Source organism: Prionailurus viverrinus, chromosome A1, assembly GCF_022837055.1.
Source record: "Prionailurus viverrinus isolate Anna chromosome A1, UM_Priviv_1.0, whole genome shotgun sequence".
Taxonomy (NCBI): Eukaryota; Metazoa; Chordata; class Mammalia; order Carnivora; family Felidae; genus Prionailurus; species Prionailurus viverrinus.
In genome coordinates this window covers 67,559,240-67,587,071 of record NC_062561.1, presented here as the reverse complement: position 1 = coordinate 67,587,071, position 27,832 = coordinate 67,559,240, and the positions used below count along the sequence as shown (strand labels likewise).

The 27,832-nt window shown below is 45.5% G+C and overlaps 1 protein-coding gene across 4 annotated transcripts in view; it reads left to right on the top strand.

Moving 5' to 3' along the window:
- ABCC4 (ATP binding cassette subfamily C member 4) overlaps window positions 1-27,832 on the top strand; it is a 270,180-nt gene that overhangs the window by 80,911 nt on the left and 161,437 nt on the right. For all 4 annotated transcript variants that reach the window (XM_047871810.1, XM_047871800.1, XM_047871820.1 and 1 more), the window contains 6 exons: window positions 8,057-8,146; window positions 9,435-9,598; window positions 10,962-11,087; window positions 12,297-12,546; window positions 23,530-23,631; window positions 27,282-27,371. In XM_047871810.1, coding sequence (XP_047727766.1) covers window positions 8,057-8,146; window positions 9,435-9,598; window positions 10,962-11,087; window positions 12,297-12,546; window positions 23,530-23,631; window positions 27,282-27,371 — 822 coding nt within the window. The remainder of the gene's footprint in view (window positions 1-8,056; window positions 8,147-9,434; window positions 9,599-10,961; window positions 11,088-12,296; window positions 12,547-23,529; window positions 23,632-27,281; window positions 27,372-27,832) is intronic.

Below are 27,832 nucleotides of genomic sequence, written 5' to 3'. Positions count from 1 at the left end.
ATTAGAGAAGCGATAGTTAGATGTCCATACTTGGGTTTTGTGTTTCTTTTGTACTGATGAATATAATTGAGAAGGAAGAAACTGTATTTTTCACATGAATGACGAATATTACTTGATTTACTATGTTTTTTTTTTATTTTTTATTTTTAGTTTTTAAATTTGCTTGAGAGAGAGGGAGAGAGAGGGAGAGAATCCCAAGCAGGCTCCATGCTGTCAGTGCAGAGCCTGATACAGGGTTGGAACCCATGAAGTGTGAGATTGTGATTTGAGCTGAAATTAAGAGTCACATGCTCAACCGACTGAGCTACCCAGGCACACGCTTGCTCCATCCTTCCTCCCTTCCCTTCCCTCCCTTGCTTCCCTTGTTTCCCTTGCTTCCCTTCCTTCCTTCCTTCCTTTCAAGTATTTATTTATTTATTTTGGGGGGAGAGAGAGAGAGAGAGAGAGAGAGAGACAGCATAAGCAGGGGGTGAGGGGCAGAGAGAGAGGGGAACAAAGGATCTGAAGCAGGCTCTGCACACACAGCACAGAGCCCAATTTGAGTCTCGAACTCAGGAACAGTGAGATCATGACCTGAGCTGAAGGCAGATGCTTAACTGACTGAGCCACCCAGGCACCCCACCCCTTGACTTATTTTTAAAAAATTGATGAAAATTAATGTTCTCGCCCAGATTATACGGTTGTCTTACACTCCAGATGTATTTTCACGCCCACCCAGGGAAGGAACCAGCTGTAAACGGATGCGTGCTCACATGTAGTTTGTATTCCGCAGTTGGCAGTGTTGTTTCTAATGGCCACACATATTCTAGCATAACCTGTAGTTAGATGGTTTTCCAGTTGTTTATATTAACAGATGTAGTGACCAAACCAATTAGATGGTTTTCCAGTTGTTTATATTAACAGATGTCAGTGAATGTGACCAAAGTGAAACCTTTGGAGACATCCTTAATTTTTCAGGGTATATACATCTCAAGGCTTTTGAATGCCAGATTTCCTTGCAGAGTTGGTAACTCTTTACAGTCTCTCTGGTGAAATGAGATGGCCCCACACCCTTGACAAAGATTGGATGTTCTGGTTATTATTATTTTTTTTGTCTTTGCCACACTTCCAGTTTCTAGATGAAAAATTATACTGCTCTGTTCTTTTAATTTACATGTCTGAGTCAGAATGAATTTGAGTATTTGCAAATTTTCATTAGCCATTTGTTTCCCATAGTGAATTTCCTGCACATATTCCTTGTCTCCCTTTTTTAAATTGGTAGACTTTTATAATTCTTAATGATAGTAGGTGTTCTTGATTTATTATGATACTATTCTTGGGTCCAGAAGATAGACTGAAACTGCATATACTGATTGTGGTTTCTTTTGTTTGCCTTCTATTGCTCTTATGGTGGAACTATTTTGTTTTCACAAGGGAAACAAATTTAACCAAATAGTATCCTCTTATAACCTGTCAACTTAAGGAAATGTGGAACCAAAACATTAGCAGAATGGTGACGCATTAGTACGCATTAATTTGTACATTGTTTTTCTCTACACCGGATATGAACTGTTTTTAAACTATAATGCATACAATTTATCAGAAACAAACTTCAGTTTTCTACATTACGAAGAAGAGTGGTAATTTTGCTTCATTAGAAGAAAAAATACAGTGTTCTCTGTGAGGCATGAATATGCTCAGCTTATTTTCTCATCTGCAAAATAAGGGATAATTTTTCCTTTGTAAGGTTGTTTCCTTTTTTTTTTTTTTTTTTTTTTTTTTTTTTTTTTTTTTTTTGAGAGAGGGTGCAAGTGAGCGAGGGACAGAGAGAGAGAGAATCCCAGGAGGGGCAGACAGAGAGAGAGAAGTGGGGCTTACTCAGGTGCCCAAGATCATTTTCTATTCAATTGTCTGGGTTATAGTAGGTGCTCATTAAAAGGTGGCTGTTTTTATGATGCTGCTGATTGTAAATGAATATGACAGGGTCTGTGCACTCAGTGAGTCGATAGTTCCAGGGCGGGGGGTGGGGGGGCAACACACAGATCTTTGATTACACTAGATGCTCTTCTGGAGGTATGAACAGAGGGGTGTGTGTGTGTGTGTGTGTGTGTGTGTGTGTCTGTGTGTGTGTGTGTGTTCCTGTTTCTTTGGTCTCAGTCAGAATCTTTGATCATCAATTTTATACCTTTCTTTCTTTTAGTGTAAAACATTTAAAGCTAGAAGTTTCCTCTAAGGCTTGCTTACCTGTATCTTTACAGGTTATAATGTGGTATATTTTCACTTTCATTTATTTAAAAATAATTCTGATTTCTCTTATGGGGTCTCCTTTGCCACATAGCTATTTAGAAATATGTTGTTAATTCTCAAATATTTGGGGTTTTTAGAGCTATCTTAGTGATTTCTAATTTAATTTTTTTGATATTGGAGAACATTCTGCGGAACATTTTTGTGTTTAGACATTTATTGAGATTTATATACCAGCCCCGGCATATAGGGTCTATGTTGAGAAATATCCAACGTGTACTTGAGAAAACTGTCCTGCAATTGTTGGGTGTGGTGTTCCACAAACGTCAGTTAGGTTAAGGTGGTTACTAGTGTTGTTCACATCTTCTGTAGCCTTACTCTTTTTTTTTTTTTGGTCTACTTTTATCAGTTACTGAGAAAGGAATGTTGAGATCTATGATTGTGTGTTTTCTGATTTTTCCCTGTAGTTCTGTTTTTGTCTCATATATGTTGAAACTATAATTTGATCCATACACATTTAGGTGTGGTGAATTGACTTTATCATTATGATATGTTCCTTTTAAACACTTTTTTTTTTTTTAATTTTTTTTTCAACGTTTATTTATTTTTGGGACAGAGAGAGACAGAGCATGAACGGGGGAGGGGCAGAGAGAGAGGGAGACACAGACTCGGAAACAGGCTCCAGGCTCCGAGCCATCAGCCCAGAGCCCGACGCGGGGCTCGAACTCACAGACCGCGAGATCGTGACCTGGCTGAAGTCGGACGCTTAACCGACTGCGCCACCCAGGCGCCCCTGATATGTTCCTTTTAATCTCTGGTCATATTCCTTGTCTCAAAGTCTGTGTTGTCTTATATTAATAGAGCCACACCGCATTCATTGTACCCGTTGTTTGCATGGCATATCTTTTTTATCCTTTTCACTTTCAACCTGTTCGTATATTTAAAGTATATCTCCCTTATATAGCAACTTAGGTCGGTCCTTTATTAATCTGTTGTGACAATTTCTGGCTTTTAATTTTTTTGTTTTTAACGTTTATTCCTTTTTTTTTTTTTTTTTTTTTTTTTGAGAGACAGAGAGCATGAGTCGGGGGGAGGAGCAGAGAGAGAGGGAGTCACAGAATTGTAAGCAGGCTCCAGGCTCTGAGTGGTCAGCACAGAGCCCGACGCGGGGCCTGAACTCACAAACCGTGAGATCACGACCTGAGCTGAAGTCCGACGCTTAACTGACTGAGCCACCCAGGTGCCCCTCATCAGATATATTTTAGTATTCCATTTTGATTCCTTTATTGGCTTTTTAGCAGTATCTCTTGTGTTTTTAGTGTTGACTTAGGGATTCAAATAGGCTTCTTAGCTTGTCACTGTCTGTATAGTCCTACTGTTGGACTACTTTACTTAAAATGTAAGAAACATGCAAGCATAAAACTCTGCTACTCTTCCGCATTCACTGTGCTATTGGTGTGAATGTATTTCACCTCTACGTATACCATGGAGTGTTACCATTTTTTGCTTTAAGCAGCCAGTTGTCTTTCAAATAAATTGAAAGGAGATTTTTAATCTTTTATGTCTACCTGCCTTTTTGCCAGTTTGGTTTCTCTTTATTCCTTACGGTACATCTGAGTTTTTGTCTGTTTGGCACCAGTTCCCTTTAGCTTGAAGACTTTCTTTTATAATGTCTTAAAGTTTCGTTTGGCTGGTGATAAATTCTCAGACTTTATTTGAAGATGTCTTAATTTCACTGTCATCGTTTGAAGTACATCTGTGTTGCCTATAGAATTCAGTTATTGTTTCCAGTCTGTTAGCTCTCGATAGATGTTCCACTGTTTGTGTCCATTGTTGCGGATGTCGGCATCACTTGATTGTTTCTGTGTGTGTAATGTGTTATTTTTCTTGGCTCCTTTCATGACTTTGTCTTACTTTCTGGTTTTTAGCAGTTTGTGATGTGCCTAGGGAAAAGTCCTTTTTTTTTTTTTTTTTTTTTTTTTTTAATGCTTCTTGGGGTTTGCTAAGATTCTTACGTATGAAAATGAATATTTTCTACCAGACTTGGAAAAATTTCAGCCATTATTCCTTCAAATATTGTTTTCTTCCCAGGGTGCCTGGGTGGCTCAATTGGTTAAGTGTCTGACTATTGATTTTGGCTCAGGTCACGATCTCACAGTTTGGGAGTTTGAGCCCTGCATCTGGCTCTACACTGTCAGTGTGGAGCCTGCTTGGGATTCTCTCTGTCTCCCTCTCTCTCTGCCCCTCCCCTGCTCTCTCTCTTTGAAAACAAAAAAATTAATAAACTTAAAAAATTTTTTTTTCTTCCCTATTTTGTCATCCTCTTCCAGAACTGCCAATTACATGTGTTTCATTCCTTATTATTGCCCCACTGAACCTTCAAGCTTTTTTTTTTTCTTCAATTTCTTTCTGTCTTTTCTTCTATTTTTCAGATTGTAATCTAAAAGGGTTGATGAATCTGGGAAGAGATCAGTGGAAATTTTCTGGTACTAAAATTGTCTAGTGAATGTTTCATATTGCTCCTTTTTATTTATTTATTTATTTATTTATTTATTTATTTAACATTTATTTATTTTTGAGACAGAGAGAGACAGAGCATGAACAGGGGAGGGGCAGAGAGAGAGAGGGAGACACAGAATCTGAAACAGGCTCCAGGCTCTGAGCTGTCAGCACAGAGCCTGATGCGGGGCTCGAACTCATGGACTGTGAGATCGTGACCTGAGCTGAAGTCGGACGCTTAACCGACTGAGCCACCCAGGCGCCCCTGAAGTCGGATTCTTAACCGACCAAGCCACCCAGGCGCCCCCATATTGCTCCTTTTGATAGTGCTCATTTCTCTCCTAAAATTACCCATTCTAATTCCCTTGTTATAACCAGGTTTTCCTTTAAGTTCTTGGATATAATTTATAAAGTTGTTTTCTAGTTCTCATCTCTAATTCCTAAATCTGGATCATGTCAGGCTCTATTTCCATTGCCTGTGTTCTTTCTCCTTGATAATGGGTCACTTTTTCTTCTTTGCCTGTATAATAACTATTTACTGTGTTGGATACTGTGGGGGATAACATGATAGGAAGTTTTGACTAAAGAGTATTGATTGAGCTTTTTTCTTCTAAGCGATTCCTGACAGGTCAGTCCTGTCAGGAGTGGATCTCTCTATCTACCTGTGTAACTATCCACCTTCCTACTCTAGGTACCTGTGTATCCGTCTAAAATGGTGTTTCCATTTTAGATGAAGTCCAGGTACGTGGCTCTTACTCTAGAGTATGATCTTTAAAGGCATGGCCCTCCTGGTGTCTAAATGGAGTATTTGAGGTGCTTATGAAGATCGTTTTATTCTGGTTGGGCAGAAACTCTGTGACCCCCGGCATGACCTCTGGAGTCTCTGTTGAGCCCACAGCTACCCCCCGCTCCTCTGCTAAATCCCTACAGAAACTTCTGGGGCCTACCCTTCTGCCACCTGGCTTGCAAATTCCAGACGTTTCTGCAACCTGAAACAGCTGCCTCTTCCTCCTTGGCACAGGGAAACTACAGTTCTGCTGGCAAATGCCCCCAGGCAGGAAGCCGGCTGTCCCGGGGCTCTGCTCTGGTGTTTCCCTTCTCTCGGCGCACAGGGTCCTGTGGCGCCCGTGGTTCCTGCCTGAAACAGTGGCCTCCTATGTTCCGTCCAGTTTCTTAGATTTATGGGCGGGGGCGAGGGTGGGGGGGGTGGGGGCGGGAGTCCGGGACCAACCATTCTTTCAGGGGTGGAGGCAGCCTCCACCCAAGCAGTTTGCTTGGAAGGTGTGTCTTCCTCATTACCAACATTAATGACACTCCACTGTTTTTTTTGTCCTAGTCAGAGTGTGACTGCTTTTCTTTGGACAGATGATTAATTTCTGTGTTGGCTGCAGCGTTGTCCTTAACTTATGTGTGCTTTTGTTCCGGAGCCAGCCTTTGGTCTGTTACTGTACCTGGTCACAGACATAACTGAATGACAAGTTGTCCTGATGGCCCGCTGAGAAGAGCTTGGTCTTTTGCACAAATTGTCATCTGTACCCTCTTACCTGTGGTCCTCATTGTCAGTGACAGTCTGTCCGTGATGATTCTAATTGGGCACAGTAGTCTTGAGAAGTTTTGAAAACGATCAGTCAAAAAAAGTTTTTTTTAACGTTTACTTATTTTTGAGAGACAGAGCGTGAGTAGAGGAGGGGCAGAGAGAGAGAGGGAGACACAGAATCCAAAGCAGGCTCTAGGCTCCAGGCTCCGAGCTGTCAGCATAGAGCCCAACCTGGGGCTCGAACTCACGAGCTGTGAGATCATGACCTGAGCTGAAGTTGGATGTGTAACCGGCTGAGCCACCCAGGCTCCCCAAAAATGATCAGTTTTAGAATCAGTTTTATGTGCTATTGACTTACACCTGGGGCTCGAACTCACGAGCTGTGAGATCATGACCTGAGCTGAAGTTGGATGTGTAACCGGCTGAGCCACCCAGGCTCCCCAAAAATGATCAGTTTTAGAATCAGTTTTATGTGCTATTGACTTACTTTAATTGTTAAAATTAGTTATCCTGTATCTACTTCCATAGTGTATCTTCTACATGAGGGATTCACATGTATTTGTATGTAAAATTGGCTTTAAAAATACTTTCAAATGAGCCTTCGATAATTAAGGCACCGAGGTTTATTTCTTCCTGTAGGGGCGTTTCTTTCTTTTTTCTTTATAGTTGGGGGGGGGGGGCTGTATTTTTTGTGACTGATGTACTTATATTTATGTAACACTTTTTATTTTCCAAAGTGTCTTCCCTTATATCTGGCCCTTCCTTTCCATTCACATTCACACAGCCCTAGCACACCGTCTTTTTACCCTTGCCTGGACCATCAGTGGTTCCTAATCCTCCCTTCTTATAAGAGTCTCCTGGCCAGTGACTTCTACAGCTGAATCTTCCTGGAGTTGCGTTTCTTGCTCTAATGTAAAAAGACATTTCCTGCTCCATTCTGTTTTCCAGACATTAGCTGCTTTCCATTCTACTTTTCTAGCCGGATTTCAGGTACTCTTTACTCAGCTGCTTCTACATTTCTCTTCCCTGACTGCATGCTGTTCCTTCCAGTCACAGTGTTCTTCCCTTCTCTCCATAGTTTCTCCTCCCCATTGTCCAGGGTCTGTCCTGCCCACAGTGTCACTCAGTGGAAACTGTCGCCAGTTCCCTGTGCTGCTGTCGTTACTGTCCATTTCACGCTTGAATTACTGGTGCTTGTCCATATCACGTCCTATCTCTAAACAGGGAACACGCCTCCTCAGTCACCCTATCTACTGGAGCACTTGGTGTCCTCCACGTAGTGGATAAAGAGTATCTGGCATCCCACTCATAGGGACCCTGGGGTCTGTCCAGGCAGCATCTGGGCTTATTTACATTTCCAGAACCAGGAGACTTAAGACCCAGACGTTGCATGCAGAATTAAGGACTGGTTCCAGATTTCTAGCTAGTCCGTCTCCTAATTTCTGTCCTTAGATAGCCTCTTCACTCTCATAGAATGTGGCTCAAAATTACTTTAGTTGACTCCTGAGGACATATCCTTGTATAGAAGGATACAAGTTTGGGGCTTGTCCAAACTCATCAAAACTGGTCTGGGGGAGTTGGCTTCTGCCTCCGTTGCTCTCGTTGATCCTCCAAGGACGTGGCTGCCACATTAGTCGAAGGCTGACCCCAGGTCCCTAGAGCCCTGCTGTCACAGGTCATCCTGCTCTCCCGACGTCACGCAAGACCCCATACAAATACACTCCATGTTCCTAGTTCTCTGAGTATGGCTTAGTATCACTGTAGGAGTGTAATTCTCCATTCCTGTCTCTGTGCCAGGCACTTCGCCTTAGTAACAAGGCCATGGGAAAGACTACTACCGGCCAGATCGTCAATCTGCTGTCCAATGACGTGAACAAGTTTGACCAGGTAAGCTGCCCCTGAAGGGGCCTCTTTCCTTCCCACCCCTTACTCGGTTTAACTTACTGGAGTTTCTGGTGCCGGTTTTGGGTGTAGGCCAGACTTCTGTTGGGGACAAAGACGAGGATACTTTTTATCCGCGTCTCATTTCTTCTGTGTGCAACTTAGCTATGATAATATGTGTGGTCCGGCAGGTAAGAGTTCTGTTTGCTTAATGTGTTTACAGCATACTTACTTGAAGACTTCATAAGCAGACAGCAGTGTTCTCGTCCTGCTTGGTTAAAGGGTTCTAATAGTCCTTCAGGAGTGGGGCTTCTGAGCACACTGTGTTGGTATTGCTGAATTGTCTTCCTCCATCTCTGGATGTTGACCTTCTGCTGGACAGGGATTGTTCTGGGCCTTCTAGAGTGCTTGCTACATAGGAAGTCTTTGATTAAAAAATGCCACATGGGTGATCCCTAGCCAGAAACAAACTGTTCTTCTGTATCCCACCGTGTTGCATTTACATTTACCTTATGAATGTATCACACTTTCTGGGGCATCGTAGCTGCTGGTTGAATCTATATGGCACTAGACCACTTCTCTTTCAATTATGCATTCATCAAACATGAACTAAGGTTCCTATTCAGTTTCAGGGATGAATAAGGCTTAGTTTCTGCCCTGGGAAAGCACAGCCTATCAGAGAGAGAAATGAGCAAGTAATTACTAGACAGCATGGTAGGTACCATAATACAGGTTTTTGTGAGGTCCTGGGGAGCCCAAGGGAGGTGGGGCTGAATTTTGTAGTAGAGGAAATTTGGGGGAACCCTGGGCCCATGCGTGGGGTAGACAGAATTGAAATCTTCCTTCTTTTTTTGGTTTAATTTTTAATGTTTATTTATTTTGAGAGAGAGAGTGTGCACGTGCGTGTATACAAGTGGGGGAGGGGCAGAGAGGAGGAGAGAGAATCCCAAGCAGGCTCTGCACCATCAGAGCAGAGCCTGACACGGGGCTCAAACTCGCGAACTGCGAGATGATGATCTGAGCTGAGATTAAGAGTTGGACGCTTAATGGACTGAGCCACCGGGGCGCCCCTTGAGATCTTCCTTCTAGTACTGGTGGTCGTGTTCTCCCTGGATGTCCCTGAAGCCTTCCCTGTGTCCTGGAACAGCTTCATCTGGGGCGGATACTTGGGATCTTGGGATACTGTGATCATTTCTGTGTAGGTTCCTGACTGTTCTTTGAGAGCAGATTGTTTCTGTCCTCACTGGTTTTGTGTTTCTGTAGTCCTAAGAAAGCTTTGTCTTTTTCTTTTAAGGTGACCATATTCTTACACTTTCTGTGGGTAGGGCCACTGCAGGCCATAGCAGTGACTGCCTTGCTCTGGATGGAAATAGGAATATCCTGTCTGGCCGGGATGGCAGTTCTAATTATTCTTCTGCCCTTGCAAAGCTGCATCGGGAAGTTGTTTTCATCACTCCGGTAAGAGAAACACTGGTTCAAAAAATAGGTAATATGTATTTGTTAATATCCATGGTCTGCTCCATGCTTTTTTTTTTTTTTTTTTTTTTTAAGTTTATTTTGAGAGTGAGAGAGTATGAGAGAGCAGTGGAAGGGGCAGAGAGAGAGGCAGAGAGAATCTCAAGCAGGCTCTGTGCTGTCAGCACAGAGCCCGACTCGGGGCTCGATCTCAGGAACTGTGAGATCATGACCTGAGCCAAGATCAGGAGTTGGATGCTTAATCAGCTGAGCTACCCAGGCACCCCTGGCCCCTGCTTTTGTTCAAAAGCCAAACAAATGTCTTCTGTGATCTCTCCTTTGTGTTGGCTGTTCAGGCTTGGCCAGTGGAGGCTCCAGCTTTAGGCTGGAAAGGTGAAGACATCCACTGGCTCCTCCTGGCCAGCTTTTTGGGCACCGTGCCTTGTAAGTAGTGTCTTCAAGCAAAATTTACATATGATGATGTTATCTAAACATGTATTAAATAATGCGACAATTTAAATGTCTATTTAGAGGCCCAGTTCTGGCTGCGTATATTTTTGTTACGCTTGTGTTAGAGCTGTTTCCAGGTGTGTATATGTGTGCCTTGTTTATAATTCAGCGTGTCCACTAAATTTTATAAGCTCCCCAAGGGCAACGCCAACCTCAGTTATATCTTTATACGTCCCACAGTCCCAGCAGCATACATGATAGAAAAGTGGCTGGTGATGCAGAGCTTACTGGGGGTGAAGCAGGTGCCAGAGGACTGGGAGAGGGTCATGGTCAAGGTTGTCAGGTGGATGATGATGAGCTATTTGAAGCGCATTGAGTTCTTCTGTGTCTTTACTGGTGGTGTTTTCTCTATTTGAAATTTTCTTTCCCCTCTTAGCCATGGAGATATATTCTTTATCCTTTGGGTCCTGTTCCAAAACTGCTGGGACTCTGAAGCTTTTCTTGCTCTCCCCCTCGCCCAGTAGAATCAACAGCTCTTTCTTTTCTGCTCTGAAGCACTTTGTTACCATGTTATTATACTGCAGCCAACTGTATTATTGTTGTTAGATTCAGGCGCCTTTCTGCCTTCCCTACCCACTCATGACTTCCCAGAACAGATGGTTTGTATCTGACTCTCTCTGATGTCTTCCTTAGCCAATGTTGTAAGTTCTCCAAAAGACTTCTTGAATTGGGATGAATTGTTGACTTCCTAACTGAAGTTTTTTTCCATTTGTATTTTGAGTAGGAACTGCCTCTGCTGTCTGGGCAGAGTTGCTGTAGGGAAGCATTTGATCCCTGGTCTCTGACTGTGCCAGCTGCTGATAAGCAAAGTGGGGCTGTGATGGCTGTTATTCATCTCTCACGTCTGTCCCCTTAGGAATAAGACTGCGACTTTCACAGACGTCAGGATCAGGACCATGAATGAAGTTATCACTGGCATAAGAATAATAAAAATGTATGCTTGGGAAAAGTCATTTGCAGACCTTGTCACCAGTTTGAGAAGGTAAAGTTTCTGTGTATTTCACATCACGTTTCTATACTTTTCGATCTCCTGCTTTCACCGAATTGTTTGACAAGTCTCAATGAAGTTTTCACATTAAAATGTGAATTTAGGGGCACCTGGGTGGCTCAGTCGGTTAAGTGTCCGACTTCTGCTCAGGTCACAATCTCACGGCTTGTGAGTTCGAGCCCCACGTTGGGCTCTGTGCTGACAGCTCAGAGCCTGGAGCCTGCTTTGGATTTTGTGTCTCCCTTTCTTTCTGCCCCTCCCCCTCTCGCACTCTGTGTCTCTCTCAAAAATAAACATTAAAAAATATATTTTTTTTAAATGTGAACTTAAATACTATACACCCCACCCTGTGCTTCTGCTACTCCAAAAACAAAATTTCAAATGTCTCTTAATACCCCAGATCCCAAACCAGCCATGATGGTAGTATTTGCAAATATGACATTTACACTGACGCTATAATTTGTGCGAATGTAGCACAAATAGGAAAATTATAGAGATTGGGCCAAACTGTCAGAATCAATATGATTCATTCCAGACAGAGACACAGATCCATGGAAACACTGGTCCTTTTTGTGTGGCTTTACGTTTGTAGAATGTTTTTCAGTCTGTGAGTTAAATATTGGATCAGTTGTGTGCCCCCCGCCCACGGCCCCTCTCTGACAGCCCTGTGCTTCTGTTCCCTCTTGCACTTACTTCGTAGGCACGTCTTCCTCTGCTTCGAGTGCACGCAGCTTCGTTCTTCCCTGGCCCCCACCAAGCCCGACCAACCTGGCTCGTCCCCCCAGGTTCCACTCGCACGCGTCCGGCCCCGACTCCACTGTTCTGAGGGAGGCACCTCTTCTCTGTGCACTCACGGGGCCTGCACTCACTGTTTCTGTCCAGTGCACACATTTTGGGTTGCTTAGTCTCTTCTCCTTATGAGTTCATGAGTTCCCGGAGAGGACAGGCTGTGTCTGTCATCAGCAAGGTGCCCAGCACAGGACTTGTAGTCACGCGTGCTTGTTGAGTGAATGTTCAACCTGGTCTGATCGACCCAGAATGTTAACGTGCGACATTACGCCTCCGTTTAGTTAAGGTGGGCGGAGTGGTTCTGAGCGTGTGGTCCTTATGGTGGAGCCTGGAAAGGGGCCACGGGCAACAGGCGTTTGAACAGACGACGTGGACGTTGATGCTTCCTTCAAACCTATATCCTCTCTTTTCCAGGAAGGAAATTTCCAAGATTCTGAGAAGTTCCTACCTCAGAGGAATGAATTTGGCGTCATTTTTCGTTGCAAGCAAAAACATCGTTTTTGTGACTTTCACCACCTACGTGCTTCTTGGACACGTGATCACAGCCAGCCATGTGTTCGTGGCAGTGACACTATATGGGGCCGTGCGGTTGACGGTCACCCTTTTTTTCCCTGCGGCCATTGAGAAGGTGTCAGAGGCGGTTGTCAGCATCCGAAGGATCAAGGTTTGGCAACAAATAACCTTGTTTTTTAAAAAAAAAATTTTTTTTAACGTTTATTTATCTTGGAGGGAGGGAGGGAGAGAGAGAGCGCGTGACAGAGAGAGCGTGAGAAGGGTAGGGGCAGAGACTGAGGGAGACCCAGAATCCAAAGCAGGCTCCAGGCTCCCAGCTGTCAGCACAGAGCCCGACCTCACAAACTGCGAGATCATGACCTGAGCCCAAGTAGGTCGCTCAACCGACTGAGCCACCAGGCGCCCCAATGACAAATAACCTTTTTAAGTTGTAGGTGGATTTTAAGCATAACACCTGATTTCATTTTTTTTTTTTTTAATTTTTATTATTTAAGTTTTGTTTTGAGAGAGAGTGCAAGTCGGGGGGAGGGGCAGAGAGAGAGAGAGAGAGAGAGAGAGAGAGGGAGAGAGAGAGAGAGAAAATCCCAAGCAGGCTTCACCTTGCTGTCCATGCAGAGCCCGACAGGGGGTTGGAACTCATGAACATTGAGATCATGACCTGAGTCGAAATCAGGAGTTGGATGCTAACCCGACCGAGCTACCCAGGTGCCCCGAAACACCTGCTTTTAATTTGGTGTCCTCATGCTGTGGTTTAATTCTCAGCAGCCAAGCCCGTAGTCATTCCAGAATGTTGTACGTGTTCCCCTCCCTGTCTTCTTGGGGGTGTGCCCTACAGAGAACTAAGTGGCTGATCATTCATGGGGGCAGTGATAGCAGTGGCACAGGGCCTTTGATCACCTGCAGGGTGATGAAGATGTCTGAGGCAGGAGGAAAACGAACAGATCTCCTCTCTTGTGCCAACTCAAATGATTCAGTAGCGACAGTATGCAGTTTTGGGGGAAGAAGATTCCTCTCTAGGTCAGGAAGGAAGGAGCTTGCAGAAGGGCCCTGGCTCCTTGGGTGGGGAGATGGCCTCAGCCTCACCGTTACTTCTCCCTGATTGAAGATGGGTTCTATCCCCCATGGATGCCTGCCTTGTGGTCTCTGAGTAAGTCTTTGGACCTCCACCTTTTGTCCCCTGTCCCCCTGTTTACTTGTTTTCCTGCCTCAGCCCATCTCTGGGAAGGTCTTTCAAATATGTCCCCTGCTTCCTACACCCCTTCCCCCCCCCCCCCCCCCCAATACCGCTGCCTCCTTTTCCTAATTAGCTGTCCCTACGTTGCCCGGGCAAATAATATCGCCAAGATGCAGGCCGACGCAGTGGGTGCTCAGGTGTTTGTGTGTTTATAAATAGGTCTAAAATGAAGATAAATACGCTCTGCTGACGGGACCTAGGCACGAACTTGAGTGCCTGGGCTTTACGAAAAACCTAGTTTGTTTTGTTCCTGTTCCTCCACAGTGATGGACGTGTAGTAGTATGTTCCTACTGAAGTTCTATGGCTCTGCGTGTGCCTTTTTTTTCTTTTTTTTAGTTTTATCATAAAAGCTGAGATTTTTTTTTTATGATGAATTAAAAAAAATTTTTTTTAATGTTTATTTTTGAGAGAGGGAGACAGCGTGGGCAGGGGAGGGGCAGAGAGAGAGGAAGACACAGAATCCAAAGCAGGCTCCAGGCTCTGAGCTGTCAGCACAGAGCCCAATGCAGGGCTTGAACCCACAAACTGTGAGATCATGACCTGAGCTGAAGTTGGACGCTTAACCAACTGAGCCACCCAGAAGCCCCAAAGCTGAGATTTTTTATCATGAAATTTCTGTCCTGTAAAAAAATATTACTCATGAGAGAGATCAGTCTTAGAGGGCCAGTTCTGGTCCCCAAGGTTGTCATGCTTCCTCCCAGGGGCTTCCAACAACTTTGTTAAAGTTGTGGCCCATGCATTTCAATAAAATTTCTGTTTTGTAGCGTTTGCATCTTGAAAGAGCACATCTAGGAAGATACTTTGGCCACAGTGATGTTCTAAGCATACCTAGAACCTTTCCAGATGCCAGCTTCCCATGCACATTTTGCTGTCATTTTGTGACTGTCGCTGCTGCAGCCAGCGCTTAGTGAGGTCCAGGCACATTGTCTCGGGTCATCCTGACAGCAGTTCGTGAGCACTAGTGTCCCCACTTGACCGGTAAGGACACCGTTCCTGCAGCAAGTGAACCAGTGTGCCCATCCTCACACAGCTTGCACACGATGCACTAGGATTCTTCCCAGACCCTGGTTTCTTACCCCTTGTTACGTCACCTCCACTGCCTTCCTAGGACCTTCCGGCACGAGTATTTCCTCACGTGTAGTTTTCATCATCCAGTCTCATTCTGAAGAGACCTGCAGGGGTTCCTGCAGAATCAAAATTTTAAGCTCTGGGTTTAAGCTCAACTGGCCCGTGTTTCCCAGCGCAGGACCCTCCATTCTGGCCCCGGATGTGGGGGAGGGGAAGGGCTTATCTCTGTGATGCACCACATTCATATGCGCTTTGGGGTTTTTGCCCATGCTGTTCATCTCAGGGGGTTGCCTTTTTTTCTGTTCTTGATTTAGGTAAATGCTGCTGAGTCCCCCAGCCCCCGCAATCTTCCTCCAGCACTTTTTCTCATGCTGACCTCAGGGTTCCATATTAAAAAAATTTTTTTTAAGTTTATTCATTTTGAGAGAGAGAGAGAGAGACAGATTGAGAGAGAGACAGAGAGAGAGAGAGAAAGAGAGCAAGAGAGCAAGAGAGTGAGCAGAGAAGGGGCAGAGGGAGAGAGAGAGAATCCCAAGCCCCAGCGTGGGGCTCTATCCCATGAGCCCGGGATTATGACCTGAGCCGAAATCAAGAGTCAGGTGCTCAACTGACTGAGTCACCCAGGCTCCCCAAGCTTCCATATATATGTGCAAGGCCAGTACCACACCGTTCAGCATCATGGCATGTGGCTGGTTCTGACTCGACAGGACTATACTAAGTCCCCTGACAGCAGATGATATCTGATAGTTCTTTTGCATAGTGGCTGGCCCATGTTGGGCATCTACTGGGCCTCAGATAAATACTGAATTAGTGGAAGCAACACTAATTCAGAGTCAGTGTAGACTCTGCTGGCCTGGCTTCTGGCCTGGGCTATTAGGTCTTATAGATAGTTAGAAGCATCCGTCTTCTTTGGTTAAAAACATTAGTTTTACTGGCCATTGTGTAATAAAGGAAGATGAAAACCATGTGGCTTTATGCGAAAGTGCATCTTGAATCCAAAGGCAATCTAGAGACAGAATGCTCTCTTTGAAGGTCAGTCTTTTCTTTCCTCTTAAGGTCTTCAACTGATTGGGTGAGGCCTACCTACCATCATGGAGGGATAATCTGCTTTAAAGCCCACTGATTTAAGTGTCAGTCTCATCTGAAAGGTACTTTCACTGTAACATCCAGACGTGTTTGAGCAAATGACTGTGGCTTAGCCATGTTGACCCATAAAATTAACCATCACACCCACTGGAATCTCCCATCTCCTCCTTCGAACTCCCCGGATGTGACTTTGTCCTCACTTCCCACATGTGTGGGATGGATGTATTCTCCTCCCTGATCTCCAGGCTTCTGAAGACAGGCGCGGTGCCTTGTCCATCTTTGCATTCCTCACTGCACATGCTCAGGAGATGTGTCACTGTATTCTCCACGTCTGTGAGATGCTGCAGGCATCCAGCAGTTGAGCGTTGTTTTGTGATACATAAAATCACATAGCATGAAAGGGATCTTGCAGAAGGTTTTGAGGGAGTTGTATCCAAATATTTGGGTGGGACTTTTGATTGCTTTTCTGCTAAAATGCAGCTGAACTGTGTCTGAGGCTGGAAATTCTTCCCATGGAGATGTGTCCAGTAGCATCAAAGGTATGACTTGCTGAGAACTTTGAATTTTCCTGGGTCTGACTTTGTCAAGCCCCTTTGTGTCCTGATGAAGCATCTTTGATTTGGGCTGAAAGCCCAAGTCTTCTCTCCTCTGTATAAAGTTTCTGGCAGAAAGGTGGGCCTAGGGATTTAGAGTTTGTTGAGCAGAAGTTGTTTTCAGTAGAGGTGGGACCAGTGGCCGAGTAGGTTGGTGAGAAAGGGGTGGTTAGCATGGCAAACTGCTTCATGGTGGCTTTGAAGTAATTATTGAAGTATCTTTTTTTCTTTTAGATCTTAGACTTTTTTCCAACCCATATGGTTTCTATAACCCCTTAAGAAATTTAGATCTCAAGTACATCAGAATCACCTGGAGGGCTTATGAAAAGTAACTCATGATAGTTTGGGGACTCTGAGTCTCTGGGTCATGCAGGGCCCGAGGTATCTGTGTCCTAGGCAAGTGTGCCTGTGTTACCTGAAAACATGCCACACGTGGGAAACGTTGCCCCAGCTGCTGGAAAAAGCACACAAAGCCAGAATGTGCTTAGCAAAATGTAAAAGATGTCAGGGTCATGTTAAGACTAAAATCAGTGGACGGGAGAAACTAACACCTGTCTTGGTTTGTGCTAGACTTTTGGGGGGCCCATTTAGAATTCCTTCAGTCACCCCACAAAGTAACTGAGCGCCTACCTCAAGCCTGGAGCTGTGCTAGATGTGTATATACAATGATAAGCAAATGCACAGAAGGCTTGCCTGCTTAGAATTTCTGAAGCATCGAGAGGGAGTTAATAAATGCTCACACAATGACATTCACTGTTAATGTGTGTTTCGTGTCATCAGTCAGTCTTTGGAAGAAAAAGTCTGATGGGATGCCTGGGTGACTCAGTCGGTTAAGTGTCCAACTTCAGCTCAGGTCATGATCTCATGGTCCATGGGTTTGAGCCCCATGTCGGACTCTGTGCTGACAGTTCAGAGCCTGGACGGAGCCTGCTTCTGATTCTGTGTGTCTGTCTCCCCCTCCCCTGCTCATGCTCTATCTCTCAAGAATAAATAAACATTAAATTTTTTTTTCTTTTTTTAAGAAAAAGGCTGAGGTCCTATGAGGTGCTTTGTAGACACCGCTGTAATTTTGGAGGTGGGACTTCCTGGGAAGGCTGAAGGAGTTCCGTGGAGAGTTACATGTGTGTGTGTGTGGGGGGGGGGGTGGGGGAGATAGGAGGCTGATACTCTGCATTTTTGGGGGGATAGTTATGTGGCAGAAGGTCTTATTAGAAAGCGCTTGGTGCAGCAGAAGGAGATCCATGTATTTGACGATGAGGGCGCAGAGAGAGGCCTGAGCAGGGGGCAGAGCACCTTATAGACCACAGGAAGGTTTTTTGCTTTTTCAGAGCTCACTCTGGCTGCAGCCCAGGGACCGGATCTGAGGAGGTCGAGGTGGGGATCTAGTGTAGAGCAGGAAGTGTTCAGAGGCTAATGCAGTCCAGGAACTGGGTGATGTGGTTTGGATTAGGCTGAACTAGACGCAGTGAGATTTGAGAGCCACTCAGGAGCACGTACCCGACACAGGTAATAGGCAGTGAATATAATGGACTGATCCAATGTTCACTCCTCTTTCCTTCCCTGCCTCTCACGTGTTTTGTGCAGTGAGAGGTAAAAATGGCAGCAGGCGAGGAAGAAAAGATGCGCTGAGGACACTCACCAGGTAGTTAGGACTAGGCGAGGTTTGGCTCGTAGAGGGTCAGAAGCTTGGGAGGCGCCCAGAAGTTTGCTGTGACACTGTCTCCTGCAGCCTGGGACTCAGATGATGTTTGGGAGTCCCAGAGGTAAATGCAGCACACCTCTCCACCTTGAAGGTGGCGCTGGGATCCCCAGACCTGGCGTAAAGCCAAACGTGGGCTGTAGAGTGTATGTCTTCTCTTCCACACACACTTGTCAATTTCCTTTTTTTCCACGTACTGAAAATGAAGGATTTACTACGAAGTTATAGGCCCAAGAAGTTCCTTCTATTTTTCTTTTAGTGACATTGAACGAGTCCAATAGGATTATAAAAGATCTTGTCTTAACTTCAAAGCAGTGAAAGTCTTAACGATGTCTACACCCAGTAAAGTGAGGTTATAGTGTTCACAAAGCTGCTTACGTTTTTGCCTAGCAGCCACTGTGAAGTCAATCTTGTTGGCTTGAGTTCTGACGGCTGATGCTTTCCCGCATGACCTGTTCTGGGTATGCACTTCATGGCTTTAATGGCAATTTAATGTCAGCTTTTTCATCAGCCTGAGCACTTGAGAAAAATCCAGCCAGCACATCTGGCACCTTTATAAGCCGTTCATGTGTTGAATGGAGCCTCATTTAACCACCGGGAGACTGTGACTCCTTTCTCCACTCAGACCTATTATTTACAGACAAATGCTCAATAGATTTACTTCCTCACTGTGTGCATAGTTTCTCTTTTCTTTCTTTCCTTGAAGGTGCAGAATTTCTATTCTAATATGCACATACTGAATTTTGAATTTTATGTCTTGGTAATATGCTTAAGCTAAAATTTGAGTTTTATTCTGTCTAGACAAGATTTATGACACCTACAGCCTTCTGCTTGTTGCCATCTTAACTCATACTGTGTAAGACTGTAGTGATCTAGTCAGTGATTAGATTCACTCGAACCAGCCGTAGAGTCGGGTTCTTTAGGGGTTATCATGACATGCTGACCCTTTGCTAGCCTCAGTGTGGGGTTTGAGTTGGGCTGTTCGTTAAGTGCGTGAACGGCATAGTCTTCTCCCTCGCCATGACTTAATATCCCTTTGGGGATTCAGAAGTAGGGTGGGCAGTGCCAGCTAGGGCCCTTGTGAGCTGGTTCCCAGGAGGATTAGCATTTGAGATGGGTTGGGAAGGAAGGGTTGGTTCAGTACTCAGAGTATCAAGGCGGAGGGCACTTGGGGAGTGTGAACTTAGGTGCTCATGGGTCACTGAAGGGTTTTAAGCATGGTGGATGTTCTCAGAGGTGTTTCAGTGAGATCATGAGGGAGTGTGGGGAGCCTAGGTGGCTCAGCTGGTTAAGCAACTGACTTCGGCTCAGGCCATGATCTCCTGGTTCATGAGTTAAAGCCCCACGTCAGGGACTCTGCTGTCAGTGTGGAGCCTGCTTCGGATCCTCTGTCCCCTTCTCTCTGCCTTTGGCCCACTTACGCTCTCTCACTCTCTTAAAAATGAATAAACGTTAAAAAAAAATAGGAAGTGGTGTTAGGTTTGACAGTGTTGGGGATGCTGGGGAAGGAATCGGGAGGGTATAGGGAGACAGCAAAAAATTGTGTCGGTGTTGTAAACGATTGGTGGTGAGATTCCGAAATTACGTTGTTTCAAGAGGAATGAAGAATTGGAGGGATCGGAATTGTTGCAGAATAGACAAGAGTTGCTGTCTGGATGACTGTGGGGGAGCTGGTGTGGAAGAGAAATCATGGCCATGCTGGGTTTAAAGCCTGCAAAGGAAGGAGTCCTCAGACCATCGTCTGTCCATTCTGCTTCCCTGTTAGACACGGGCATGGGGCAGAGAGGAAGGTTCTCAGCGAGCCTGGACGAGTGGAAGCATCTGTGAGCAGACCTTGCCTCCCGCAGGCTGGGTCTTTGAGAGAAATGCACAGGAACACGTTTTCCTTTTCCTGCACAGAAGAAACTTTGCATATTCAGCTTTAACCACATTTGTAGCTTTGCAGCAAGATAGACAAGATTTTAATGACTTAAAGAGTGTTTATGGTTTTTAGAGTAGCAGTTGACTTCTGTGTTCTCCTGAAACATTTTCACATGCTTATTTCAGTTGCTTCCTATGTTGGTTAGGATGAGGTTTGCCCGTGGGTCCTAGAATACCCATGTTAAAGCTGCTTGTACAGGTAGTTCATTTTTCTTTCCTGAGCAAACCTTCGTGAGGTTGTGTGTCGGTTTGCTAGCGCTGGGGCCGCAAAGTTGCCACAAACTAGGTGGCTCAGAGCGACAGGAATGTGTTGTTTCACGGTTCTGGAGCCAGAAGTCTGAAATCAGGGTGTCCTCAGGGTCGTGATCCCTCTGAAACCTATAAGGGAGAATCCTTCCTTGCCTTCTCTAGTTTCTCGTGTGGCTGGCACACCTTGCGTTTCTTGGCTTGTGGTTGCCATCACTGTAATCTCTGTCTTGGCTGTTTCCTACCTGTATGTATCTCTCTTCCTCCTCCTCTTTCCCTCTCCCTCCTCTCCGCGTCCTTCTCCTCCTCTTCCCCACTCCTCCCCACTCCTCCCCACTCCTCCTCCCCTCCTCTTTGCCTCTTTCCCTCTCCCTCCTCCCCTCCTCTCCACCTCTTCCTCCTCCTTCTCCTCCTTTTCCTTCTCCTCTTTTCCTCTTCCCCCTCCCTCCTCCCCTCCTCTCCTCCCTATTCCTCCTCCTCCTCCTCCCCACTCCTCCTCCTCCTCCTCCTCCTCTTTGCCTCTTTCCCTCTCCCTCCTCCCCTCCTCTCCACCTCCTTATCCTCCTCTTTTGCTCTTCCCCCTCCTTCCTCCCCTCTTCTCCTCCTCCTTCTCCTCCTCCTCCCCACTCCTCCTCCTCCTCCCCACTCCTCCTCCTCTTTTCCTCTTCCCTTCCCCCTCCTTCCTCCCCTCTCCTCCCCACTCCTCCTCCTCTCCTCCTCCTCTTTGCCTCTTTCCCTCTCCCTCCTCCCCTCCTCTCCACCTCCTTCTCCTCCTCCTCTTTTGCTCTTCCCCCTCCTTCCTCCCCTCTTCTCCTCCTCCTTCTCCTCCTCCTCCCCACTCCTCCTCCTCCCCACTCCTCCTCTTCTTTTCCTCTTCCCTTCCCCCTCCTTCCTCCCCTCTTCTCCGCCTCCTCCTCCCCATTCCTCCTCCTCCTCCTCCCCACTCCTCCTCCCCCTCCCCACTCCTCCTCCCCACTCCTCCTCCTCCTCCCTACTCCTCCTCCTCTTTTCCTCTTCCCTTCTCCCTCCTTCCCTCCCCACTCCTCCTCCTCCCCACTCCTCCTCCTCCTCCTTCTCCTTTTTTCCTCTTCCCCTCTCCCTCCTCCCCTCATCTCTGCCTCCTTCTCCTCCTCCTCCCCACTCCTCCTCCTTCTCCTCTTTGCCTCTTCCCCTCTCCCTCCTCCCCTCATCTCTGCCTCCTTCTCCTCCTCCTCCCCACTCCTCCTCCTCCTCCCCTCTTTCTCCTCTTGTTTTCCTTTAAAGATTTTATTTCTGAGTAATCTCTGTGCCCAATGTGGGACTCAAACTCACAGCCCCAAGACTGAGAGCTGCACGCTCCACTGACTGAGCCAGCCAGGCGCCCCATTGTGTCTTCTTATAAGGACACCAGTCATATTGGATTTAGGGGTCACCCTACTCCAGTATGACCTCACCTGAATCAGCCACATCTTCAATGACCCTATTTGCAAATAAAGTCACATAATTGAGGTAACTGGGGTTATGACTTCATCCTGTCTTTCTGGGAGGGCACGATTCACCCCATAAGAAGTTCCATGGCTAGTATGCTGTTCTGTGGCTTTAGAGGCCCAGACGCTTTCCTTCTTGCTTGTGGCCTTGCCCAGAGAGTCATGGGCCAGAGAGGCTTTTTTTTCCAGGAAGCAACCTTATTCCTGCCGGCACTGCTCAGTTGGGTTCGTACCCGAAGAACTGAGCCCCGAACGCCGTGTGGCATAGTTTTTCATACATTTTTTACTTCTTTGTCTCTCATATGTAGTAACATACAAACATGTAGTCTGATTAAGTGGTCTCATGTTACAAGGTCGTGAGGGATGTGGTCACATATGCATATAACCAGGTTGCCTTGAGGGTTTGTTTTTTTTTTTCTTTTCTCTTTTTTCTTCTTTTCCAAGGGAGGGGACCCTACCACAGCTTTGGCTAAGCTGCCGACTTCCAAGGCCCAAGCCATTGGGTGGAGGAAGGTTCCTGGGCATGATCACTTTCCACTGGCCTAAACTTAATCACCTGACTCTGCATAGCTCTGTGGGAGGCTGGGAAGAGGGGTCCCTTTCCCAGGCTGCCATGCCCTAAAAGCCAGGAGTTTGTTTCCACAGAAGAACGAGAGCAAGTTTTGAGGGCCGTTAACAGTTGCTGCCACACATTCAAAGTTTTGGGGGTAGAGGGGTATTGGTTGTTCATTCTGTTTGTACCAGTGTAGCTTTTCCCGTTGAATTATGTCTAGCATTTGCAGAGCAAAACCGAGTTTTCCTGTATATGTGATTGTGTTAGGTTTGTAATGGTTAGCATGACTTGGTTCGATTCAAATTGCACCACCTTGCTGCTATCTGGTGTGGACAAGAGCAGGAAGCGTGGAAAAATACCTTCTCCTGCTGTCGAGAGGGTATTTGCTAAGGAGAAAAGACAAGTGATTATGAAGAGATGCTTGTAAAAAATATATATATATATATATATATATATATATATATATATATATATATATATATTTATTTATTTAAGTAGGCTTCATGCCCAGCGTGGAGCCCAACATGGGGCTTGAACTCATGACCCTGAGATCAGGACCTGAGCTGAGATCAAGAGTCAGATGCTTAACCAACCCGGCGCCCCTAAAATTTTTTTTTTTTTTTTTAGAATGATGACAAGTGATAGCTCATGACAGGAAGGATGCATTGCTGTGATGCTTATGGGGGGAAAAGCAAAGTGTACCCAAGTGCCCAGGGAAAGGGCAAAACAAAGAAATGGACAGAACCACGTTTTTCATTCAGAGTCTCTCTGCCACTGGTTCTGTGTTCCCAGCCTGTCCTTTTGCATCAACTCGATTTCTGAAGGTCTGGGGGTGGCCTTCGTCTGGGTGCCCAGCGTCTCACGTGGTGCTTGGCACATGGTGGGATTAGATAAATATTTATGTAATCATTTCCTACCAACTCCCATGTTTATTGTTAGTAACACAGGAGTAAAACCGTGACAATGTCCAGGTTCTAAATGTGTTCGCTGCTCGTAACTATATTTTCTCTTGAGGGAAGAATCCGTATACTTGTTGAGAAGGTTACAGAGTTAGCTTTGTGAACTCAGAGTGTGTGTGTGTGTGTGTGTACTATATTATATAATTACATAGTACATACTGTGTTCTGATATGAGTCCCCCTTGTAAATACAGTTGGTAAAATGATACAGAGGCTGCGTAAAATGCTACGTTGCAAATTCCAGGAAAGCAATTATTCTTGCTTATGCTTTGTTCCTACAGTTCAACCAGCCTTTTTCCTTCTTCTGCAGAACTTTCTGTTACTTGACGAGGTACCACAGCGTACTCCTCAGCCGCCATCAGACGGTAAAATGATCGTGCATGTGCAAGACTTCACTGCCTTTTGGGATAAGGTGACAAATCCTCCCTTGCAAGATCACAACTGGTAAAAGACAACCGGGGATGTAGATTTAATAGAGAATTTTGATTTTTTTTTTTTTTACACACCATATAAAATGTGACTTCCATTGTTTCCTTGAAAGTATATTATAAACATTCTCAAAATCAGGAATAAGGTTTGTAGTTAATGGGGATTAAGTATAAAATCAGCTCAAGGCATATGACATGTTCTTTGTCCCATTGTTAGGAGAACTTTCCAAGTATGATCACATTGTTTTCGGTGATAAGTTTGCAATGTCCCCATTTACAGGAGACAAGTGATACGGTCCGGAACGGGTTAGCTAACACGTACATCACAAGCTGTTACAGAAGAGAGACTGGGAAATCAGTGTACGTTTTTTACCCTGACGCTATCAGACCATCTCCTTACATATGGAGTGAGGCCCATGACGTGGCTATTTCCTGTAGGGTAGTGTGACGGCTCCTGTTCTAAGCTTCTGGAAGGTGCTGGCTACTTTGGGGGCTGGCAGGGGCAGGGAGGAGGCAGCTGGTGAGCACAGTAAGTGCCAGTGATTTCCCAGCTTCAGGGTTCTGTGTGGGAAGCTGACAGGTAGGACAGGTGAGGTCACGAAGGTTTTCTGACACTTGGTTGATTTAGGACATTTAGGCAAATGGGAAAAACCCTTCCTACCTTACTGCAGCGGATTCCCTCCTGCTTGGTAATTCTCCACTGGTGCACTTGAAGCACTTCTAGAAAGCTCTGTTCCAGTTCCCTTCTGTGAGTGCTGGGGAGTTAGGTAGTGCACTGAGGTAGTTACCACACACCCTGTATGATGACCCATCACCACCTTTCTTTTGTACGAACCGTGCAACACTAAAATGAGCACTTTTGTTCTTCTTCCCAGAACTTAATCACTTGTTCCCAGACTTTTCCTGCAGCTTTTGCGTTGTAGCACAGAACACCCCCATCCTGTTGTCCTGCCCTTGTCTGGGGAAGGACTGTGCCTCTCACTGGGGGTGATTAGGGGCCCTAGGGTGAGGGAGGGGCACAGACTTTGGGGATTTGGGAAGGAAGCTAAGGCCACCGGGCTGGGAGGCAGAAGGATGTGGGTTTTCGAACCACCTACTAGACAGCTGGGTGGGTAGGTGGGCAAAGGTCTTCACCCCCACCTGGTTTCATTCATGAAAGGAATGCACTCGGTTTCAGTGTCTGAGCTTGGAAGTGTATGGTCCGGTGGGAGCCTCTAAATCGCCGCGGGGCAGGGGTTTTCATCCTGTGGTTCACTGCTATGTCCCCAGGGCCTACCCCACGGCTGGGCTGGCTGGGCTGGCGCATTGCATCAGCCTCTACTGAGCCCCAGGGCAAGGGGGCCTGAGCACCCCTGAACTGTCACATGCTGCCCCCTTCTGGTCACGCTCGAGCAATGCCTGACCCTGGAGCCCGGGCCAGGAAGCAGCAACTTGTCTGGCGCTAACAGGAAGCTCTGAGGTGCAGGGAACGGGAAGCCAGTGTCGTTCTGTGGCTTCTTACTTTGTAGATGTAACTGAGTTAAAAAAAAAAAAAAATGTAGTCAAGTAGGAGCTAGTTCGTTGTTAGACATGAAGAGAGGAGTGGAAAAGCTTAAAAAAATGTTTCTATGTATTGAAATCCACCTTAATGACAGTTTTTATAATTCTATAGAATCTGGGGCTGGTTTTTTTGGTGTGCATGCGTGCTTAAATGTAATTATCCTGGTTTTAGTATGTACCCATTTTATGGCCAATTATTCCAGAGAAGGTTTTCATTTTGAAGATCACACAGACCTTTTATTTCTCCTGCTGTGCCTTTAGCCTTTCTGCCTTGTGTTAACTGTGTGTACACATTCCCAGCGTAGAGAGAGGTCACACAGCAACCCAGCTCTGCACCTGTGCATGGGAAAGTTCGCTCAGCTGCTTTTGGCTATCCGTGGCTTGGATTCTTCCTCCCATCATCCCTTGTAGTTGAACTTGCAGGGAATGTTCTGAACAGAAGCTCTGTACGTTTCTCTGCCCTTCACGTATCTATCTGGAGGTTTGTCTTTGAGGAACCCTTTTTTAGAAATGTAGAAGGTAGCAGTGCCTTAGATCAACTCACAGTCAGTTTCCTGTGATCGTGGGAGGACATTCCCCCAACTGTGTTTGCAGAACACTAACCCCTTACAAGCCTTCTTCAGAAAGGGTTTGGGACTCACACACATTCACGAGATCCTCAGTCCTGGGGCCATGCATGGTCAGGACTCCCAGAAGCATCCCACGGGGAAATGAGGCGGAGATTGTAACAGTGGGAACGAAGCCCACAGTGTCAGCACAGGAGCTCAACACAGGGCTCGAACCATGAGATCATGACCTGAGCCAAAACCAAGAGTCAGACGTTTAACTGACTGAACCACCCAGGCGCCCCATTTATTGAGAGTTTTCTTAACACTAAATCTCCTTATTGTAGAATTTATAGAATGTTTAGGAATACAACTTCTGATTAGCATGATTTTTGCTTTATCCTTTTCCGTTGTGTTGGATTCTGTGCTGTAGTGCACGCCTCCATGTTTTGTTTTTTTTTGTTTTGTTTTTTTTTTTTTTTTTACAGTAAAAGTACTTTGTTGTACCTGTTTACTAGGACAGGTAATGCATGGTACAGGTAGAAGACAGACTATTTCTCTGGTCCGTGATACCATATACTAACTTACTTGTTATTTTTGTTGGTGTTAAATTTGAGCTCTGATTACAGCCTTGACCACCACGCACAGGAGCCTTTTTGCCAAGAGTGATCTTACAATGCCAAGTGCCTTCTTGCTTTGTGAGCATTACTCAGATTCCTTCCTTATTAAATGAGAATGGAGAGGTTACGGGAGATTTCCAGTTACTTAGCAGCAAAGGGCCTGGCATGCCGTGTACTTATACTGCCACCTTGTGGGGGTTAATGGAATAGACGATTAAAACGAAGGGTCATAATGTAAAACTTGAAAACTTCCCATACTGAATATTCTGTTAACTGTATTCTTTTAATATTAGTGTGCACCAAGAAGTTTTCATTTCAGAAGGGTGCCTTATCATTTCTACAACTTAAATTCCGTGGGTGTCTAGAACTGGGTTCACATGCAAATCTGCTAAGAGAACAGGCCTTCAGAAAAGCAGCTAAGCCCCAAAGAACTATAGTTGAGGGGTGCCTGGGTGGCTCAGTCGGTTGAGCATCCAACTTTTGATTTTGGTTCAGGTGATGATCTCACAGTGTGTGAGATCAAGCCCTGGGTTGGGCTCTGCGCTGACAGTGTGGAGCCTGCTTGGGATTCTCTGTCCCTTTCTCTCTCTGCCCCTCCCCCCTTTGCACTCTCTCTCAAAGTAAATAAACATTAAAACATATATGTATATATATATTTATATTTTTATATTTGTATTGTATTTATTTTTATATTTATATATGTGTATGTATGAATGTATGTGTGTGTATATATATGTATATACATATACACACATGTATATGTAGAGAGAGAGAGTGTGAAACGGACTCCAGCACATGGTATCTTCAGATAGGAAGGGGGAGAGATGTGGGTTATGTTCACATATCAGTGACTATTACAGTATTTTCTTTTGGAGGTAATTTGTGTTACTTTATTGAAATGTGCCTATTTTTGTGAACTTGAATTTGTAGGCATCAGAAACCCCAACCCTACAAGGCCTTTCCTTTACGGTCAGACCCGGGGAATTGTTAGCTGTGGTCGGACCTGTGGGAGCAGGAAAGGTAAGTCATAGTGCCTTTTGACAGCTCGCTGCCATGCCACGTCCCATATTAAATTCTTGGGGTTGGGCTGTGTGTAACACAAGTTTGACTGGGTATATCCAGAATGGCATTTCTCAAAATGTGTTCCATGGAGCATTGGTTCTGCAAGAAGGTCGCACGGCCGCATCAATCTGGATCGTGTGCTTGTGTTTTTCTTGGTGCTTCAAGTGGCACAGTTTGGAAATGCTTATCTGGAAGATGGATGTCTCCGTGAAGGAAATTCCTTACGTGACTGCTATTCGGGATGGAATGACTAAGAAAACGGATTCTTCTTTTTGTCAGAGCAAATTCTACAGGAGGTCTTGGGGTTGTAAAAGGCTCTTCTGGGAAGCTTTAAACATTTCCTTATGTGGCTTACCCAAGTCACGTCCGTGCACAGTGGTGAACGTATGGCCACGTGCATGGCACTGTGCTAAGAGCAA